Below are 19,733 nucleotides of genomic sequence, written 5' to 3'. Positions count from 1 at the left end.
TTCATAGTAAATCAATGTTTAAATTTGCACTAGATTCGTCGACAGGGATATGTTCATGCGTTATACCCATTTTGGCGTCGGACATTCGGCAACGTTATGCAAAATCATAAAGGACTGCACCAAGTTGGTGGTACAGAACAATACCATGGAGATTGAAAACAGCAATGACAATGAGGATGAGGACCTTGAGATGGTTGGCGATAGCGAGTGTTTTGATGAATGTGATGAGGAGGAGGACAGTGATGAGGACAGTGATGAAGACAGTGATGAAGAGTGCAATGAGTTGAGCGATAGGGATGCCGATGACGAGTTTGATGAAGTCTCTTTCTAACTTACAGCTCTGAATACCCGTACTACTTCAATTCATTATTGTAAATTTCTGGAGTCATGATCAGGTACTCGAGTCACTGATTAGTCACATCCAGATTCCGAAGCACGTTCAACATCTGTGTATCACTGATTCCCACTCCCTTATCGCCCTCTCTGCTCAGAGTTTGATCCCGCAGCCCATCCCCACAGACCGTGAAATCGACTTGTATCAGTGGTTTGCACAGGATTCTGTGGCAGATTCACCAGTCCAAGTACCCTCTCATCGATGACTATTTTTTTGTTTACTCGCCAGATTAATTTTGACCAAGTCCTGGCGCAGCATCACTACAATTTTTCTCCTGATCATAGACTCCTTATGAGTGTGTTGGGAACAAGGCCCTCACACTTGCACAGACTGCTATATGCAATTACACACCTACTCGAAATGATATTATGTCGTTTCACAGGATTTTATCCTTCAGTGAGTTCACAGACATTTGCATGAGAGCAATTTGTTCCTATCCTCCTTACCTTCTAGTGCATTCACACAACCTCCTTCATGGGAATAGAGGACACCCACCACCTCTGTTGATCTCTCTTTCTCGCATGGCCGAATGATGATCACGCATTCACTCAGCACTGCCTTGCAACACCAATTCATGATCTCGCTGATCTGTCCAGGATCTGGGCCACGTGCACAAGTTCTTTCCAAACCGCCATCATGTCTTCATCTATTGTTATACCCGAATGGTAAGCGTGACCTCTTTCTTGACCGACATCTTGTTTATGCGTCGACAGTCAAAGGATCCAAGTGGGCGTCATACAATTCTGGGCAGTTGTATATGACGTTGTCTGAACCGTGCATACAGCACATTTAACGTCTGGACAACGGAAACGAATAAAACACTTTTTGAAGTGTTGCCGCATGAATTCTCGCCATTCACAACTCAACATGGAAGGCTATTTACTTTTACCAGTTCAACGAATACCACGGTACCGACTACTAGTAAGTGTTCGCACTGGTATGTATATGACACGATTAACTAATCGTCGGTTCAGTTGGAAGAGCTTTTGCGAAGCACACCACCGTCATATACCTTTTTAGATGACTCGTTGGATCGAGCTCTGACAGAAATATCTTCGTTGGCAAACAATATGAACGAAGGCAAACGAGGGTCTGAATCTTGATGAAAACTCGTTCAATAGCAATCAAGAATATGAGGCAAATTCCCCAGCCCTCTGGTACAACCACATCGGTGAGTTGTGAACACAAACACCAGCTTCCAATCTTTTAACACTTCGATCAGACGGCTCATCATGGATGGACCTCTACTACTCACTAGGGTGGTGCGAAAGACGGTCATTTCATTTGAGACGTTCAATGCTCAGGGGGACGCCTCTGTTGTTCAAGTTGATTGCCTAGCGCCAGAGCTTAACCCCCAGCCTCTCATCGGAATACTGTGTAATGACCTTCTTGTTCTCTGCAGGGATCCTAGCGACGGGAAGGATCCGATGTCTGCGGTCGACCTGTGGGCAGTGTAGTGGATGGCGCAATCAGCAAAACCGTGAAAGCAGGTATTACAACTATGGCAGACCTCAAGGCGAAGACAAAAATTGGTGCTGGATGCGGTGGGTGTGTGCCTTTGGCCACAAACACATTCAAGGTATATCAATTTTTCTTTCATCACAAACACCTTTGGTGACCAAAAAATTTGTAGGCGGAGATGAAGAAAACAGGACAAGCTATATCGAACCACTTTGGTATGATTAGTGCTTCAAAAGAGTCAAAGTCGACGTGAGAGGTCGACCAGTCCTCGAGTCCTCTCCCATCTATTTCTTGCATCCCCACCTCGCTCACGGTAAGTGATCACTCGTGCTGAGTGATGAAGCAACTGTCCGTGAAAGCTTGGTATGTAATTCTATGGACTCACTCACTGTGGATGAGCGCTCATGAACTCCATCGCTGACTGCTCACCCCTGTAGTCAAGTTCCGAATGGCAAGCCATGCGGAAATTTACGAAAGGCATCACTAAGAAAATTTCGGTAAGTAGGTTGCTGTTGTCCTGGTTCTGAATACGGCTGACTTTGTGCAGAAACCCTTCAAGTCTTCCCATGACTGCGTTCCTGTGGTCCCAGAGAATGTTGACCCTCAAGGTGCTTCATTGAGCCAGAAAGTTGAGGTAAGTACTGGAACTCGTTATCCTAGTCTTTCAGCTTCTTATAGAGGCGCTGTAGAGAATCATGCCTCTCATGGCGTGATATGGTAGTTTTCACCAAGGAGTATACAGCACGAACTCATAGCATTACTCTGTGCGCTACCCGCAGCTATCTCTATATGAGGCGCAGCTTTCCCACGCAACGCGCGCCATGCGCGCACCATTCCCGCGCTTCACGATGTATACGCGCGCGCGCGTTCCCGCGCTTGCGCGCCCTATAGCGCCAGCCATCCAGATGCATCCATCCACTGTCCACCAAGCTCCCTAGTATGTATATTTCCATTTCCTTTATTAGCATAGTTCCACCTTTATTTTTATCATAGTTTCCCACTCATATATATTTTTACATACCTACTCGGTAGCGCTTCGGCTCCGCATGAGCGCGCTTAGGCGCGCTATATAAGCGCCAGCAGTACATACTACACGGGACCTACTTTTCCTTTTTTTCACTTACTAGTTACTACCCACTTACTACTTAGCAGAATATAGTAGAAAGCTATTCCTTTACATTTTGCACTCTTATATCTCTCATCTTGCTTTATATCACTACTTAAGCTTAGTTTCTCATTTCCGCATACGCGCGCGCACTTTCCCGCGCTTCGCGCTAATACGCGCGCGCGTTCCCGCGCCTTTGTACCTTGCGCGCTCCTGCGCTTTCTCGCGCTTCGCTTAAGCGCACACTCCTAGATCCTTGCTGCACTCACTTCCCCTATAGGGTCGAACGCACTTGCTTCTCAAGTAACGCAGACTAGGCAGCGCGCGACCTTACAACTTTTACAGATACAGTCAGGAGCTTCTTTTGTTCCTCATTGTATTGTTGTTTCTACAGCGCCCACTGGCAGGATCTCCACCTTTCCAACAACAAGAAGCATCCCGCCACATCTGACATCCCCAGCGGCTCCGTGAACCAAGGGCTGCCTGGAGAGGCTGCTTCGCAGATATTTTTGTCAAATACTTTGTTTTAATTCTCTAATTTCAGTGGTCCCACAGGTTCACACTCTTCCTGATCTCAAATTAGTTGACACTGAACTTCAGGGTGCCCGTGATGGTACGCAAAACATGGGATTACTCAGCAGACATGCGACTTCTATGGCATCTGCCGCCATCAACACTCCAGTGGGTCTCGCCGCTGAGGATGATTTTGAGACAACGTATCTCCAACCCCTAAAGGTTATCGATGTCATCCTTGAGAAGATCGCAGATGTATGGTTGATTCTTGTTGATTGGAAGCGAACTGATCAAGTTGTATAGGTACATTCATACGCAAAGATGGTGCTGGATGTGCTGTCTGTTGCAACCAAAGTACACTCGGTTTCTCCCAGGTCTAATCTCCTACTCAAAAGTCATAGATTATAATCGCTCAAGCACAGCGCGACAAATCGATCAAGAGTCTTATCAAGAAAATGGCTGAAGTTTACCGCTTCTTGACTCAAGATGACAGCCTTGGCAAAATTGAAGATGCGCGGTATTGTTGGAAAGATCGTTCAGATTCTTGAGTGTGCCCGTTTCATCAGGGGCTACTCGGAGATACAGAGCTTTTGTGAGTCCCCAAACTATCGCGCTGTGTGCATTAGTCTTATACTATTATCATAGAAAAATATTCTCTTGGAAACTGATGTCATTGTTAAACAGTATGGCGACTCTTTTGATGGACTTATGCAACAATTTCGGGACCAAGTTGATCGGGACATGGCCATCTTTGTCCAACGTATGGGTGAGGATTCTGACACGCTTCTGACTTTACATTCATTCATACAGTTTCAGGTGATACTCTGGATCTCGGGGATATCGCTTATGCAAAGGGTGCAGGACTGAATACCATGCAGTGCATACCAGGGACGCGCACGGAGATTCTCTCTCAGACCACGGATTGGATCAATGGCGGTGAAGATGCTGCTAACGTGTGCTATGGCTATCCGGCCCTGCAGGCACAGGCAAATCAGCCATCACTCACACAATTGCAGTGCCATGGGAGTGCTCGGTTCATGTTTTTGCTTTGACAAAGCCAAGAAACGCCATGACAAAGTCTGGTCCACCATCGCTCATGACCTAGCTGATCGTGACCCGGAGATGAGATGAGCATTGGCGGATGCAGTCAACGTTCAGACCTCTCATGTCCCCAGAATATGCCCAATTCATCCCTCTGGGAGATGCATACTCCCCTCGTCTGCGACACCTTGCCTTCCTTGCCTCTCACTCTCTTAAGTTTGACTCCTCTGCACTGGCTGAAGGAACGTATGCCTGGGTGGCAGGTCTCGTGTATGAAACCCCTGCTGAGGGTCGTTTCCTATGCAATGCAGGTGCACACATAGTCGGCATGAGCACCATACCCAAAGTCATGGCTGCACAAGAAGAGAATCTCGAGGTCATGGTGCTGAGCCTCGTTACTAACCAGGTGGTGATCGCGTCTGCTAGGATACGCAAGTTGAAATATTTGCCGAAATCATGGAGGCTACCGGTCTATTGTACAAGTTGTCTGCGAGGCGATACGCCATCTGTCGTAAGTTTGTACATATTTCGTACACATCCAGACCGCAAAATGCTAATGTGGCCCTCTAAGTCCCAAAAGGTGTTCCATCTCTCTCATTTCCCACTCAAACAATCGGTGTTCTCTGGCAATCCACAAGGTTATCATTGTGCGCATTTCCTCGTCCCAGAGTGGTGGCCGTGGGCACGGCCCGAATTGCTGCTCCGGATGATATAGTTGTTGGCGCACGCGCGATCGTGCGATCACCGATGTTGCATGAAGAATGTCCTGTAAAATCAGTAAATTATTATTTGAATGCATCACTTCACTCACCATTTGCTGATCTGGGATGGTAAACGAAATGTTACGACCATTCGGTAAGCGATTCAGATGCTGACAGTGTGGTTGTTGATGCACTCGCCATGACGATGTTAATGTGCGTACCTGATTGTTTTGATTCTGTGATAGCACCAGTCTGAGGTCAGTGCGAAACAAACTGATCAATCGATGACGGACCTGGACACCATTATTTTCTCTTTCTCTTTCATTTCCAATTCTATTCACTACATCTCTGAGAGTGTTCAGGTAATCCTGCATGCTGAATGTTGGTAGATCTTAAAGTAAGAAGATTTGTCGGATATCGAGCTCAGCGAGTGCACTTGGCGTTCAAAGATGACATCCCAATTCGGATGATCACACTTGATATCATGTGTGACATGTCACATCAGTCATGGTGTCACGGTGGTCATGGAGAATAACTACTATTTCTGTGAACTGCGTAGCTGCCTGGTTGCAGTAGATAAGTCAAAGTCATTATCAACATTCAACCAGTTCAAAGTCATTTTCATTTCCAAAATCTGGAGAGATGTCCAAGTCCTTATACTCATCTTGTGCGGATGTACTCTCTGTGTGCCAGGCTGCAAAAGATGACCTTGCTGCTATCCTTGATCCCAACATGGGGTTTGCGCCTAGGCTACGACAATTGTGTCGCGACTGGTGCATATCAAATTCCTTGTCTATAGAGCGTACCTCACCCGCTACCAGAATAACAGAGGCGGAGAATAGCGCGTCTTCTGACGTCTCTCAAGAGGAACTCGACATCTTACGCATGGAGGCCAATACATGGGGCCTTCTTCAGGCTATAATTCCGTGAGTGAACGTGTCTTGCTACTGGTTCCTAACTCAAGGCAACTGTAGTGCCCGCAAAACCGAACCAGAACCACATGTCCATCCCCGCACATTACTTGCCACAAATCCCTACACACCCACGTCAACATTAGCACAAGCAATCATGGATTCATCAGTACTCCTCACAGAACTCGTCATAGTACGAGAATGGCTCCATGAAACTGCCCCACAACCGCAACATCCAGAAGCCACCACAGGATACTGGAAATTTACGAAACATAATGTCATGCAGGGTTTACGCACAGGCTCAGGAATAAGAGAGGGTCTGGTAAAAGAGCTAGATCCTGATGCCATGAACAGAGGTGATGGCCGATCATTGGCAGCTGATGACACCATGAGCCAAATAATAACTTGTTGAAGCACTGACCAACATGCAATCATTCGCAGGGATCTGAGAAAAGCCTAGCACAAGCACTCTATTCATTTGTTCGTGCTGGCAGATTGGATGAGGCAGTTGAATTATGCAGAAAAGCACATCAACCATGGAGGGCTGCCAGTATCCGTGGTTCGCTATTATTTCAATGGCGGGCTATTGGTAAGTCAAGCTTTAGGTATGCTTTGGGTATCAGAATCGCTCTGACACCTAAACTCTAGTTTAAGGATATTGTTGATCTCGCTCCTCGTTTTAGGGATGGAGAAATTGAGATGCAGTATCTCTTATGCTGATGAGCGTCCGAGGTACTGATGATTGATGATCTTTGTAGGAGGTGATGGTCATTTCACCGAAACCAAGACTCATACATTCCTCCAGGCAAGGTGTGAAGGCCGGTGATGTGGGTTTTGTGAATATTGATTTAAGTCCACACTCAGACATAGCCATGCAGTTCCGACTACTCTACACACTGTTCAAAGATTCCATCTCATCGACACATCTATGCCGAAAACATGACGACCTCAAATTCTATGCTATACAAATTTTGAACAAGGAGCGCCTTCAAATTCGTAGTCCTCATGATCACATCCAACTTCAAATGAAAATTTGCGAGGAAATTTGCGAACTGCGGTCTTCTTTCCTCTCACCATTCATCTGGATCCATGAGGATGGCCTTGAAATTCATTCCATTGTGGTATACTTTACTTTTACTCTTGTGCTCCAGGTGCCAACAGTTTGAACTAGGAGTTTTACCCTAATGGCAGTCTCCAGGATTTGCTCGACTGCAACACGAGCCTTAACGAAAGCCACGCCCTGCACATAGCTTGCGAAGTAGTAAGCCAAGCCAAGTGACGCAATTAAATATGCTTACCTGCAATAGGTAGGGGCACTGGACACACTTCATACTGCTGGCATAATTCATCGTGATCTGGCACCATGTAATATCATGTTCGACACATCGGGACATGTGGTTGTTACGGGGTTTGGTCAAGCATGCAGACCTGATTCAGCAGCCTCTTTCCCATTGCCTGATACTGGTTTGTATTGTGCTCCTGAACTCATCCTAGGGTGGGCGCATGATTTTAGTGTTGACTGTTGGAGCTTTGGCCTGCTGATATACATGATGCTTTTCGGATCTGTGAGTTTACCACATCAATTTTTCCATTTATTTACACGTTTTAGCACCCATACGTTGCCGACAACGCCGCCATTCTGCAAACCAAGGTCCTTCGCTGCCCACTGATGGTTCCCCAGACAGTGTCAGTATCATGGGCAGTGCAACATCTTTCAGTCAAAGTGAGTTTTTGGAATATGTTAACGCGCACGCTGGCTGATGCACGTATTTGTGTTAGTGTTTGGAGCGCAATGCAGCCCTTCGCTTGGACATCAAACAGATTAGGGCGCATTCATACTTCTGCACTGTGTGAGTTTTATAACTCTGAGCGCTACCGCATTGTCGAAACTTGACGTAGGCATTGGAACAACGTGACCAAGAGGGTTGGCAAGGGTTTGGATACAAATTTGCGAGTACTTGCCTGTTAAACTGACATTCACTGTAGCACCCCTCGGATATGATGATGAGAATCCTAATATCAACATACGACATTCTGAAGACAAAGCACTCGCCTAGAATTTGTACCTGAAGCTTCTGACGAAGAGGAATCCCTGGACGTAGGTCAAGTGGAGTCGAGTGCGCAAGATTATGTACAACGTTTCAGGCAGCGCTCTGCAGTCATGGACCTAGGACACACTCCAGCAGGTCCATTATCATTGTGGGATGCTCTTGATTTGGAGATCAACTCCGTTTCCTCACACTACTCTAACCCAAGCACAACCAGTCATGAGGAACCACCAGAGAACTTTGGCACACTGCGAAAAAGTCGGTCAGTAACCTTTCAAGATCGTGCCCGGTCCACCCTATCTATCGCAAGCACCGTCCCTTCCACCAAATTGCATGCCCAAAATAAGCTTCGCAAGAGGATGTGTTCTGCAAGCACCCCTACACTTAGGTCTCCTCACCTTGATCCGTCGCTCAAGAAACTTCCCCTTGGCATCAAACAGATTGGCTACAGCATCGGTTTCAGCCCCCCTATGGAACCCCTTTCTTCTCGCTTGAAATTGGTTTATCGATCTGCTATCCGCACATGTCAAAAGCTGGTGCCAGTCATATGTCACAAAATCTCTAGAAAGACTTTATCTAAACGCAAGACATCCTCGCCAACAGACTCAAGTAGTGCCCATGACGCGACTGTAGTAATGCGTGGGCTCTATGGGCCAACCTGGACACTTGGTATGGAGTCCCTGCCACCTTCTGCGGCTACAGACACACTCTCAGCCACAACCAACGACTCGGAAGGCCCAGTGACACCAGAGACTCTGTTCTTTGCCCAGACAGTGGGAATAGTGCACCATGAGTTATCCACCCTTCACTTGGTACCATCCTAGGGTCTTCAGTCTTTTTTATGATTGTTTTTCCAGCCTCACAATCACGCTGCATTTTATTGATATTGATGTTCCGCTCAATTTTTTCCTTTGATCAGCTCCCTTGTCCAATCACAGGACTTTGTCATAAAATGGATGTCTTAACACCCGCCTGTGCATTATTGTTGTTGTAATAATCGTAATAAGCGCAGATATGCAGCACCTCTCAATGGCGAGTTGAAGCCTGATACTCCACCTATAAGGAAGATGTTGGAGGAGGCGGGCATTTTGTAGTAAGGGGCTGGCACCTACTCAAGGACTCAATGATTCTACACCGTATCAGTAGTATTTATGTTCTATGTACGTATCTAGCTAGTTGACTGGTGCAAACAGATTATATCAAAGAGTCATTCATGGCATCATATTTTTCAACCTAAAGAATGGTATATGAGAATACTCAACAAGGGGGACACATTTTACCCTACAATACAACTTAGGCTGCGATGATGATATGTTGCAACGTGGTCGCAAACTTCCATGGTCATCGAGATTTGATTATCAAGGTTAACGTCGCTTTCCATGAGAAGGTCTTATATACCTTTGTAATGCAAAAATAATTGTTGGAAAATGAGAACGCACAAAACAATTACAATGAGTACAGTACCACTCCTCACTGGCTACGAAGGAGGAAAGTCACAGCATTGTCATAGATCATTCATGGCAAGCTGCATTTGCGGGGATTCATGGATATATATCCACAACTAAAATTGCTCACAGTATAAAAGGTGATATGTAGCGAGCGCAGAATTGTATCACACTATACTTCTCACGGCTACGATATCAAGGACTCATCGGTTCTCTGATGTACTGCGTGCTCCATACCATCAGGTTCTAGTGAATTTCAGGTACAGCCCTTAATGAACAGAGGAAACACATGTGAGAATATCACAGATATAGCCACGATAGATGTCCTTTGATCATGAATCGCGTTACTGTGCATGGAATGCAGTGCGTTGTAGGGATTCATTTCTGGCTGGGCTTGTAGAGACTGTTTTTACCTTACCTTATGTTGGCACTTTTGTAGCTTACATAATCAAGCAATCTTTTCACCAGTTACCAGTATGAGTCTGAGTGCTGAGCAAGTTTTCATGATATTTCCTCTACTCTGAGCCTTGAGCCTGGTCCAGAAACCCTTTAGGGTCGAATAGCAGCTAGGTTCTGCAAGACCCAACACATTGTTCAGACTCACCATCTGAATTGTTGTACCTTCAGCGTATTTGCTATGATCCCCAGCTCACAAAAAGCAGCACAGTTGAGTGTGAGGGGAGATTGCCTTTCTTCTATCGTGACATGCTCTGCCTGCCCGAGTTAGATCGCAGTTCAGATGAATTTTCCTCAGCAGGACTAAATTGAAGGACAGCAGTTGTTCCTTCACATAGACGACAGCATATCAAACGGTGCCCTCAGATATCGCCCCTCACACTCGAATCGGGGGCTGGGAAAGGAGCCTGGAGTTTAATTTTGCCTTCAATATCTTAGTGTTCGAATATCATCTTTACTGGACTCTCCTGTTCTAGAACTTGGTGTGATCATAACAGGTATAGTGTAAGCTCAAGGAAAAAGGATGAATTTTCATGTGCGAAGACACTGTGCATTTGTAGAGATGTTGAACGAAGTACAAGTTATGAGTATGTGTGCTACATGATATCTACTACAGCACCATGACCCCAGTCATCATCATGTCAAGTCGAGCTAATACATTAGTTGATCGGAGCTGCGAGTCTCCAACATTGAGCATGTGAGACTTAGAATGATCGAATATGAGTTTCTGGACATCGTCCAGACCATCAATGTAGTGAACGATGTCGTTGAAAGTGTCTTTCCCTTCAAGCTGTGTGAATGGTATAACGACTGGTGGATGAGGCAGCTGCTCCCGCAGCACAATCTTCACAATGGAACCAACAGCGGAGATAGCATAATTGACTTGCTGGAGTCGGTCTGATGTCATAGCGGCAAGAAATTCGTAAATGCCGAGGTCACTGCACCATATGGAGTGAACGGTGACGTGAAAGATTAAGGGATTGTCGAGGATGCCATCTAGTAAAACGATGTTCCCATCCTAAAGAACAACCAATCAACACTGTCTATTTGAAACAAAATTTAAACATACTATGTCGACTGTAAACCTATGCATGAAGGCCAGTGGGTTGGCACTATCGTTGATCAATGCAGCTATCACGCGACCCTGGAATTGATCTGGCGCGACATTAGAGCCGACTGGTGGGTAAAGGTTGTAGCCCAGGGCAAGACAACTCCGAACGATGGCCAGGAGCTTCCGAAAAATGTTATTCCATGCCACCATAATCTGCTGCCATTGGCTACTCGTTGTTTTAATTGTAGCTAAATAAATAGATTAGTATTCAACTCAATTTATCTGCCAAAATGTACCGTTAAGACCCGGGATAGACGCTGCCTCCGAAATTGCAACAGATACAAGTGCCGCACCCATGTCATCAGTACCGGCCATCGCATTTGCTGTCAGTATGAACCTCACAATTCTTCTCTTCGCGCGTTCAACAATCTGCTTCTTAACTTGAGGTGTAACATCAAGGATAATGGGGCCTGGTCCGGCTGGCTGCATAGCAGCAGGAACGGTGTTGGATGTGGACTGTGAGGTGACAGGTTCTACCGGCATGACCGGCATAATTGCTGGCTGCATGGCCATGGGTTCAGGTGGCGGCACAGGGGCTAGATGGGCCGTGTGTGTAGTATGGGGGACAGTGACTGCAGGTTGCACAGGACCAAGGGCAGCCATCGTTGGCTCAGGCAGCGGAACAGCTCTGGGTCTGGGTATGAAATACAGCATGGTGGAGGAGATCCGAGCATGCCGATGCCTCTCAGAACGCTGGGATGATCCTACAAACGACTGGGGAAAGGGTAGTGGGTAGAAGGTGTCAAACTGTGCGGAGGAGGGAATGAGAGGCTGAATGCTGTTGACAGTGCTACTGGTCGACATATCATTAGTGCTGGATGGCCCAGGGGAAGGTTTTCGGGAGTTAGATAGCAAATCACTGGTGTTCATCATGTGGTGGTGGTCGGTCATACGGAGGAATCGTTCAAGTGGATCCTCATCATCTGCTTGATGCACTATTAGCTTGCGACTACTATAACACGAGCTCACGCCCGTTGTGCCTTCGGCACAAATCGAAGGAGCGCTACGCGCTCCTTCAGGGGAGGAAAATGAGTGTTGTTCCTTCGTCACAGGAAGCCAAGGAGGGCTACGCCCTCCTTTGGCTTCCTGGCCTCAGGCTGCATCCTAATAAATTGTGCATTTTGAATGATTTTGAAATATATTTATGAGCAGCTTTTCAAAGAACTCAAAAGTACAATAGTACATAAGATCAGTCAGTGCTATGTTCTTTGAGCAGGATTTTGACCAATGTAAAAAATACAAAATATGTAACAGTATCATTGAATGTATTTGTTTTCCCATTTTTCCCTGCCTCCCATCTAGGGATCAGCAGGGGTATGGGAAACTTGAGGGTAGGGGTAGGGGTTTGGATCTAAAGACCCCTGTACCCCTGGGAATATATCCCCAAATTGATTACCATAGGAGTGATGGATAAGTATAAAATTTTGAAGTTGTACATTTGCCTTCAAATGGTAATATATGTGATTGGAAAAAGTGTTACCATGGGGTATACCCATGCTAATCCCGTCTCCCGTCTCCCGTCTCCCGTCTCCCGTCTCCCGTCTCCCGTCTCCCGTCTCCCGTCTCCCGTCTCCCGTCTCCCGTCTCCCGTCTCCCGTCTCCCGTCTCCCGTCTCCCGTCTCCCGTCTCCCGTCTCCCGTCTCCCGTCTCCCGTCTCCCGTCTCCCGTCTCCCGTCTCCCGTCTCCCGTCTCCCGTCTCCCGTCTCCCGTCTCCCGTCTCCCGTCTCCCGTCTCCCGTCTCCCGTCTCCCGTCTCCCTTCTCCCATCTCCCATTCTCCAGTTTGAGTCTCCTGTCTGTCCTCCCCATCTCCCATCTCCCATCTCCCATCTCCCATCTCCCATCTCCCATCTCCCATCTCCCATCTCCCATCTCCCATCTCCCATCTCCCATCTCCCATCTCCCATCTCCCATCTCCCATCTCCCATCTCCCATCTCCCATCTCCCATCTCCCATCTCCCATCTCCCATCTCCCATTCTCCAGTTTGAGTCTCCTGTCCTCCCCATCTCCCTGTTTCCCATTTTTCTATCCCACCATCTCCTGTTCTCCCATCTCCCATTCTCCCTGTTTCCCATTTCCCATTTTTCCATCCTGCCATCTCCTGTTCTCCCATTCTCCCATTCTCCCTGTTTCCCATTCCCAATTTCCTGTCCTCTCATCTCCTGTTCTCCCATTCTCCCATTCTCCCTGTTTCCCATTCCCAATTTCCTGTCCTCTCATCTCCTGTTCTCCAATTTTTGAGTCTCTGTTTCCTTTTTATTTATTTTTTCACAACTCTTTGTCATTGATTTCCTGTCACCACATATATTTGTTATCCCACTGTCTGCAAAATTATCATGTTGTTCCATTTTCAATTTTATTATTTACTGTATGCATGTAACATAAACAATTACATTACAATAAGGAAAATACTTGTGTTGTGTAGTGCACTGCTCTAATGGGCAAGTGAGTCGGTGCTCGAAAGCCACGCGAGATTTCCACGCGAGATTTCCAAAAACAGGTTTAAGCGAGCTAAGCGCTCCCATGTGGCCTTTAGCAAAAGCCACGTGAGCGCGCGAGAGTTCCCGAAAACCGTCGTACTTTACTTCTTAGATTGGATGAATACATACTGTTCAAACTTGTTCCCAATCTGAATCCATCGTATTGATTGTCATAGTCATTTTCGAATGACTCGCTGGTAATGTCTTGAAGTTCACCAGAAATGCCTGAACGCGGATTATGGTCAGGCATCTGCATACTTTGCTGAGAGCAAGTAGGTAAGGAGAAATGAGATGGGGAAGGAGTGGCCACTGGTTAAAGGGTACTTACACCATGCATCCGGGGGCTGGAATTGAGTGATTTCCTGCATCGCGCGCTAGAAACATGATGTAGAACCTCATTATAATATGTAATAGCGAACAAAAGAAAAATTAAATAGAGCCAAGGTATTGGGCTAGCCATATCTGATACTAACGGCAATAATCCATGATAATGGTGACACATAAGGTCAATATCAGTGGGGTGAGGCTCAAGAGATGATGGGAATGGAAGTGAAATTTGAATTGACTCACTCAATCTGTTGAATAATTGACCATGAGCATTGCATGTAAGGTGGCCAAAGAGAAGCAGTACATATATGGGATGTTTGAACATCGACAAATATGGTTATTCAGTACCGAGAATCTTAATAATGCTGCGCACTGACTTCCATGTGCCGATCAAATGTTGTATTCTTTGACAAATGTGTAGTTCCAATGAGCGTAATAGTGTGACAACAACTTGAAAATAAATATGAAAAAACTCTAGTACATTATAACTGCACAGAAGAGAAAATACATATGGTTAAAGCAATACTATCAGACGCGCCATAGACACCTCCATATTGATGTCACGATGATGGCAAATGGGGATTGATGAAAATGCGATCTGAGTTCACCGCTGCTTTATATGGTTGATCAGCGTGGTAATACTTCAAACGAGAATTTCACGTACCGATGGAAGAGCAATTATCAGGTAGTCGACTGTTCAGAGCCTTCGCATGAAGCCTCGGAGTCAAGGTCCGAATCATCCACATGGCAAGATTTATCAGATGAGTCGGAAGGTTCCTCATTGCTGAGGCAGGAGAATATGATGGGGTACATGGGGAATACTTCGGGAGATTTCAAAAATGCCTTCCTGACACGTACACTCAGGAGCTTTGCAACCTGATCAGTTTGTGTACTGATGATACGAAGGGCCTCGGATTCGTCCTGGTAGACAGCTTGGAGATAATTCCTATCATCACCCAGTTCTGCCTGGCCACGCTGTGAAAAGATCTTCCTGAAGCACTGCAATTCCCACTCTGCCAACTTGAATCGTTCTTCGTTTTCAGTGTGGATACCATCAAGAAATATTGAGTGACGCTCAGCCTCTTTCATTTCCCACGTTGTCAACAACATGCATTGGCGCACAACCTCGTGCGTTGCAAGCTTGGCCTTGTATCCTTTGTACAAGGTCGAAGTTGTCATTTGGGAGAGGCCACTCTCTAACTGTTCTTCAAACTTTAAGACTACATTAGCATGATTATTAACATCGGGAAGTCAATTCAATATACCTTCTTAGTTGCTTCCAATGGAAATTCGGATTGGAATTTGAGATTCATCACCCGGGCTGCATAACAAAGTTCCAATGGAGCTGGGTTGGTGGGGTATGGGAGAGACGTCCTTGATGGTTTCTTGCATGCGAAGTGCTGTTGAGGAGATAGAGACTGTGACCTTTTGCCATGCCTAGAGAATAGGCTCTCCTTTACATCAGCAGGCTTGGATGTTCCATCCCGTTCAATGCGCAGAGAACTATTCATCATGTTTGGAGAGAGGCCAGATTGTAGGCTTGAATTACAAAGAGTCGTGTCAGACTGGCCCAAGGAGTCGGGAGAAGATGGAATTGTGGGACTGCTCATTTCTACAGGTGACAAAGGCAAATGAGGGCTGCAAGATTGAACAGGAGACGGAGGTGAGTTGGCCATCCTATAGTAAGGGAATCTTGGAACTTAGGTGATGATATGTACAGGTGATATATGTATATTAATGGATACCTAGAGCGGAGCCTGAAAAAGGAAGCTTACAGGGTGTACTACTATAGTAGTATCTATCAGCAGAGCGCAGTGATAGCATTATACAGCATGGTCAGTTGCCCCGGATGTCATGAATCCTTTTCTGCAACAGGTTATAGTCAGCATCTAGCCAAGACTAGACAAACGCCATGCAGAGCCTTCCTTGCTACTTTTCGTGCAAATTCTAACTCCCAGGGCCTGGGGAGTCCAAAGAATCTGACACTCCAAGCTGGCACACGTTCCCTGTCACCGCCTCCAGGGTCCTTGGAAGAACAAGATCATCCAATCTTATTTGAGGGAGATTTTTTTGGTACTTACGAGGAAGCTGATCTAGAATGGCCAGATGACCATTCTGGTGACGAAGAAGAGGACCTTTACAATGATGAATGGGAACCTCCTGCACAGGACAATAATGATGAACCGGAACCTCCGGTACCTGACGATGACATACTGGAAAATGAAGGTGCTGAAGCCTTGGAGAACCGAGAAGCTCGTCGGGAGATTGAGCAACATACCATGGAGCAAGATCATATTGTTATTGTGCCCTATCCAGATGCCCATGCAGGTGTACCAATAACTGGACAGCCTGCTCATGATTCAAATACCACATACGGTATAGATGCTGGCAACTCCAACAATATTTACGCTCCCTTCACCTCCCAGATAGACTGGGACATTGCTAAGTGGGCAAAGTTACGCAGTCCTAGTTCAACGGCATTTACTGACCTTCTTGCAATTGATGGGGTAGGTGCCAGTGAAGGTTACATCCTTGATTGTTCTGATATCCATATGTAGGTCAGTGAATGGCTCAACCTTTCATTCAAGAATTCAAAAGAGCTTAATAAGATAATCAACAAGGACCTTCCTGGACGACCAAAGTTCAAGCGTGAACAAATCATTGTCGCTGGCGAAGCATTTGGCATTTTCTACCGAGATATTGTCGAATGCATCAGATCTTTATATAGTGACCCTGACTTCGCCGATTTTCTCATATTCAAACCGGAGCGTCATTACGCTGATGAGGATAAGACGATACAATTATTTCATGATGTGCACACTGGTCAGTGGTGGTGGGACACACAGGTAAGCATGGTATCATAAATTCGATGCTTGGCCTACATTATTGACTTTGTAATTCAAGAAAGTGCTCGATCGACGACGTCCGGGTGCCACAATCATCCCTGTCATCATATCGAGCGACAAAACCCAGGTTACCATGTTCCGCAACAAAACTGCATATCCCGTCTACCTTACAATCGGTAACATTCCAAAGGAAATCCGACTAAAAGCCATCCTGTCGCGCTCACATTCTCCTAGCGTATTTGCCTACTACCCGCCTTGAGCATATCGCAAATAAAGCCTCAAGACATCGAGCTGTTGCAAACCTCTACCATGCCTGTATGAGTCGCGTACTGGCTCCCCTAAAGACTGCTGGAGTTGATGGGCTTGTGATGAGTAGTGGCGATGGTGCACGACGTCGTTGTCACCCATTGTTCGCGTGCTTCAGTTGGTGACTATCCTGAGCAGTTACTTGCTGCTGGAGTGAAGTCGATGGAGTGCCTGAAGTGCGATGTTCCCACAGACGAACTCGAAAGTAATACAGCGCAATGCGATATACGCGATCTTCATGCTGTGTTGGATGCTCTCGCTCTGATCGATGAAGGTGACCTGGCCTTTGTACAAGCATGTCGTGCTGCTGGAATCAAACCAGTTGTCCATCCATTCTGGGAGGACCTGCCCTATACAAACATTTTTCAGGCAATCATGCCTGACATGCTGCACCAACTATATCAGGGTCTCGTCAAGCATTTGCTTGGATGGTTAGCACAAGCGTGTGGAGCTGCAGAGATCGATGCACGATGCCGTCGGTTACCTCCCAACCATCATATCCGACTATTCATGAAGGGTATTACCAGTCTCAGTCGCCTCAGTGGTACTGAACACAGCCAAATATGTCGCTTCCTCCTTGGCATCATTATTGACATCCGGCTTCCTGGAAATCTTGCTTCGTCTCGCCTTCTAAAGGCTGTACGCGGTCTCCTCGACTTCCTCTACCTTGCGCAATATCCATGTCATAGCTCTGAAACATTACTTTTACTAGATGAAGCTCGCGCACTCTTTCACGACAACAAGGAGATATTCGTTGACCTTGGAATCCGAAACAACTTCAACCTTCCAAAACTCCATGCAATACGTCATTATATGTCTATGATTCGGATGTTTGGGACAACGGATAACTACAACACCGAGTACACTGAAAGGCTGCATATAGATCTCGCCAAGGATGCCTATCGTGCTACCAATCACAAGCACGAATTCACGCAGATGACACGATGGCTAGAACGAAAGGAGAAGATCATCCATCACGAGCAGTACATAAAATGGTGCCTTGATAGAGATCGCGCTCCTTATCAACCGCGTCCACCTGACCTACGCCTCGACCGCACCCTAAAAATGACAAAGCATCCAAGCGCCAAAGCTGTCTCAGTTCCAACATTGATATCTGACTATGGCGCAACTTACTTCCGAGAAGCACTTGCTCGGTACATTGCAGAACAACAGAATCCAAATGAGGTTTTCACTTGTCAGCGGCTGGAGAACGTCGCTGCAGGTATCCATTTACCATTCCACTCCGTCCCCGTATATCACAAGATAAAGTGGTTATCGACTGACGCTCGAGGGCATGGCGATCCACTTGTGACGGTGGATAGCATACACGCTAAACCCCAACGCGCTGCTCTCCAAATGGATGATGTAGTACCAGCACGTTTCGATACTGCACTTATCAACGATGGTACTGGCAGCTCTGTTGGCATCAAAGGTATGGCACTACACTTCACTGGATTCACACTGTTATAGCGTCAGCGATAATTTTGTTGCTAGGCTTCCGCATAGGCCAAGTTCGTGTCATTTTCTCAATTCCTGCAACGGCAACACAACTATTGTTCCCTCCAGTAAACCAGCCTCCCAAGCACCTTGCGTATGTCGAATGGTTTACTCCCTTTCCTGCGACACCAGATCCCAGGCACGGCATGTACAAAGTTAGCCGATTCATTCAGTCTGGCGAGAGGGTGGCAAGTATCATTCCTGTTTCAAATATTGCCCGCAGTGTCCATCTTATCCCAAAGTTCGGAGCTATTGTACCTCGACACTGGACAAGTAACAATGTTCTCGAAGAATGTGACACCTTCTTCGTTAACTGCTATATTGATAGACATAGTTTCGTAACTCTCAGATAATGCTATATCGCATTAGCAATATTTTAGAAAGAATAATTGAATTAGTGCTATTCTGTATTACTTGGTATAACTTGTCTAACTTTTGAGAAATTTGTTACACTTAGTCTAGGTTTGTATCGGAGGGTTTTCCTGATGAACGCACTCGTCGTCACGAAGCCGAACTTCCTCTGGACCATCACCCTCATATTGCAACCTTTCCGCTTCACACTGCTGGAGCCACAATTGATGAAATTGTTAGTGAGCAAAATGGATATCAGTCATATGGTGAAAAGATGAGTGAAGATGGAATTAGCTGTGTCTGGGCCCTGTTCACCTCACATATTGACTATGAAGTCGCCTGGTGGGCCAAGCTAAGGGGGCAAGGTTCGACTGCCTTCTCAGATCTACTTAACATTGACGGTGTGAGTTTATGTTTTCTCTGGCAATACTATGGTACTGACTTCAACAGGTTTGCGAACGGCTTGGCCTCTCTTACAGGAATTCTCGCGAGCTAAACCACATTATCGACAGCAAAATCCCTGCCCACCGTCCTCGTTTTAGGCGCCAGGAGATCCTGGTTGCTGGCGAGGCCTTTGATGTATACTTTTGGGATATCCTACAATGCGTCAAGGCACTGTTCGGAGATCCGGAACTTGCACCTCACCTGGTATTCGCCCCCAAACGACACTATTCCGATGAGGACAAGACTCAGAGGATATATCATGATATGTATACAGGCAATTGGTGGTGGCATACGCAG

The 19,733-nt window shown here is 46.3% G+C and overlaps 7 protein-coding genes across 7 annotated transcripts; 5 read left to right on the top strand and 2 right to left on the bottom strand.

The window, feature by feature from the left end:
* Positions 1-1,626: 1,626 nt before the first annotated feature.
* On the top strand, positions 1,627-1,851 carry F5891DRAFT_963035 (uncharacterized protein; the record flags this gene model as incomplete). The annotated part of the gene is made up of 1 exon (XM_041375958.1): positions 1,627-1,851. One exon carries the CDS (start codon positions 1,627-1,629, stop codon positions 1,849-1,851), a length of 225 nt encoding a protein of 74 aa, XP_041218999.1.
* Positions 1,852-4,632: 2,781 nt separating this feature from the next.
* F5891DRAFT_930835 (nucleoside phosphorylase domain-containing protein) lies at positions 4,633-4,929 on the top strand (the record flags this gene model as incomplete). Its single annotated transcript, XM_041373951.1, has 1 exon — positions 4,633-4,929. A coding segment is annotated over one exon (297 nt), but the record flags the coding sequence as incomplete, so codon positions are not given.
* Positions 4,930-6,998: 2,069 nt separating this feature from the next.
* Positions 6,999-7,980, top strand: F5891DRAFT_963057 (kinase-like domain-containing protein; the record flags this gene model as incomplete). The annotated part of the gene is made up of 5 exons (XM_041375962.1): positions 6,999-7,247; positions 7,298-7,387; positions 7,434-7,691; positions 7,736-7,849; positions 7,906-7,980. The coding sequence occupies 5 exons, from the start codon at positions 6,999-7,001 to the stop codon at positions 7,978-7,980; spliced, it is 786 nt and encodes a 261-aa protein (XP_041218997.1).
* F5891DRAFT_45834 (uncharacterized protein) lies at positions 7,848-9,146 on the top strand. The gene is made up of 4 exons (XM_041371898.1): positions 7,848-7,849; positions 7,906-7,976; positions 8,026-8,060; positions 8,113-9,146. Exon 4 carries the CDS (start codon positions 8,288-8,290, stop codon positions 8,996-8,998), a length of 711 nt encoding a protein of 236 aa, XP_041218996.1. The 5' UTR covers positions 7,848-7,849; positions 7,906-7,976; positions 8,026-8,060; positions 8,113-8,287; the 3' UTR covers positions 8,999-9,146.
* Positions 9,147-10,685: 1,539 nt separating this feature from the next.
* F5891DRAFT_1196466 (uncharacterized protein) lies at positions 10,686-12,077 on the bottom strand (the record flags this gene model as incomplete). Its single annotated transcript, XM_041368304.1, has 3 exons — positions 10,686-11,093; positions 11,145-11,374; positions 11,423-12,077. 3 exons carry the CDS (start codon positions 12,075-12,077, stop codon positions 10,686-10,688), a joined length of 1,293 nt encoding a protein of 430 aa, XP_041218995.1.
* Positions 12,078-14,673: 2,596 nt separating this feature from the next.
* On the bottom strand, positions 14,674-15,668 carry F5891DRAFT_1196464 (uncharacterized protein; the record flags this gene model as incomplete). Its single annotated transcript, XM_041368303.1, has 2 exons — positions 14,674-15,204; positions 15,258-15,668. 2 exons carry the CDS (start codon positions 15,666-15,668, stop codon positions 14,674-14,676), a joined length of 942 nt encoding a protein of 313 aa, XP_041218994.1.
* Positions 15,669-16,271: 603 nt separating this feature from the next.
* F5891DRAFT_1131289 (uncharacterized protein) lies at positions 16,272-18,994 on the top strand (the record flags this gene model as incomplete). The annotated part of the gene is made up of 7 exons (XM_041364650.1): positions 16,272-16,499; positions 16,551-16,838; positions 16,897-16,998; positions 17,045-17,237; positions 17,263-17,826; positions 17,857-18,576; positions 18,639-18,994. The coding sequence occupies 7 exons, from the start codon at positions 16,272-16,274 to the stop codon at positions 18,992-18,994; spliced, it is 2,451 nt and encodes an 816-aa protein (XP_041218993.1).
* Positions 18,995-19,733: the final 739 nt, after the last annotated feature.

This window comes from Suillus fuscotomentosus (genome assembly GCF_016647785.1).
Source record: "Suillus fuscotomentosus strain FC203 chromosome Unknown F5891scaffold_100, whole genome shotgun sequence".
NCBI lineage: Eukaryota > Fungi > Basidiomycota > Agaricomycetes > Boletales > Suillaceae > Suillus > Suillus fuscotomentosus.
The sequence above is the reverse complement of the archived record's forward strand: the minus strand, read 5'-3'. Positions and strand labels throughout refer to the sequence as shown.

Coding starts and splice junctions, on each gene's coding strand:
- F5891DRAFT_45834 (XM_041371898.1), top strand. CDS start 8,288: ATGGACCTAGGACACACTCCAGCAGGTCCATTATCATTGTGGGATGCT.